Source organism: Penaeus monodon, chromosome 28 (assembly GCF_015228065.2).
Source record: "Penaeus monodon isolate SGIC_2016 chromosome 28, NSTDA_Pmon_1, whole genome shotgun sequence".
Taxonomy (NCBI): domain Eukaryota; kingdom Metazoa; phylum Arthropoda; class Malacostraca; order Decapoda; family Penaeidae; genus Penaeus; species Penaeus monodon.
In genome coordinates, this window is record NC_051413.1 from 34,794,959 (window position 1) to 34,795,409 (window position 451).

General features: G+C 45.7%; 1 protein-coding gene across 1 annotated transcript in view; it reads right to left on the bottom strand.

Annotated features, from left to right (window-relative positions):
- The window catches only part of LOC119591546 (long-chain-fatty-acid--CoA ligase 4-like), a gene marked incomplete at its 5' end in the record, with an annotated part of 40,482 nt that overhangs the window by 6,551 nt on the left and 33,480 nt on the right, over window positions 1-451 (bottom strand). Inside the window, 1 exon segment of the mRNA XM_037940297.1 lies at window positions 210-402. Within this exon segment, the coding sequence (XP_037796225.1) occupies window positions 210-402 (193 nt within the window).

Sequence of the window (451 nt, forward strand, 5' to 3'; positions counted from 1 at the left end):
TCTTTCAAAAGGGAAGGCCAGTTTATTACAACAAACCTTTCAGGATCTACTGACTCTTTCCCAGAATTGTTCTGAGAGCAATGCCAGACGGGAGATGAAGGGTAGGAAATTATATCCCGCATCATTCCCCCTCTATCCGTATGTGCTCAGCTCAATACTGCTCACCTGTCTCCCCACTTCTAATCACAGTTCCCAAAAGCACTTCTCACCTGAGTAGTCGCTTGTTTTCCCCTTGGTGATCACCTCCTCGAAGGAGTTGAATTCAATGCCATCCTTGTAGCCTGTGAGCTCTGTGGGCTTCAGCTGATCACGGAAGTAAGTGATGTGTGTTACCAGGGGACACTTGTGCAATAAAGTCTTGAATTTGGGAAGCAGCTCATGTGATGTGATGATGTGCCTCACCTGCATTGATAGAAGAGAATTACCTGTGCTGACTACACGACTTTTAAAA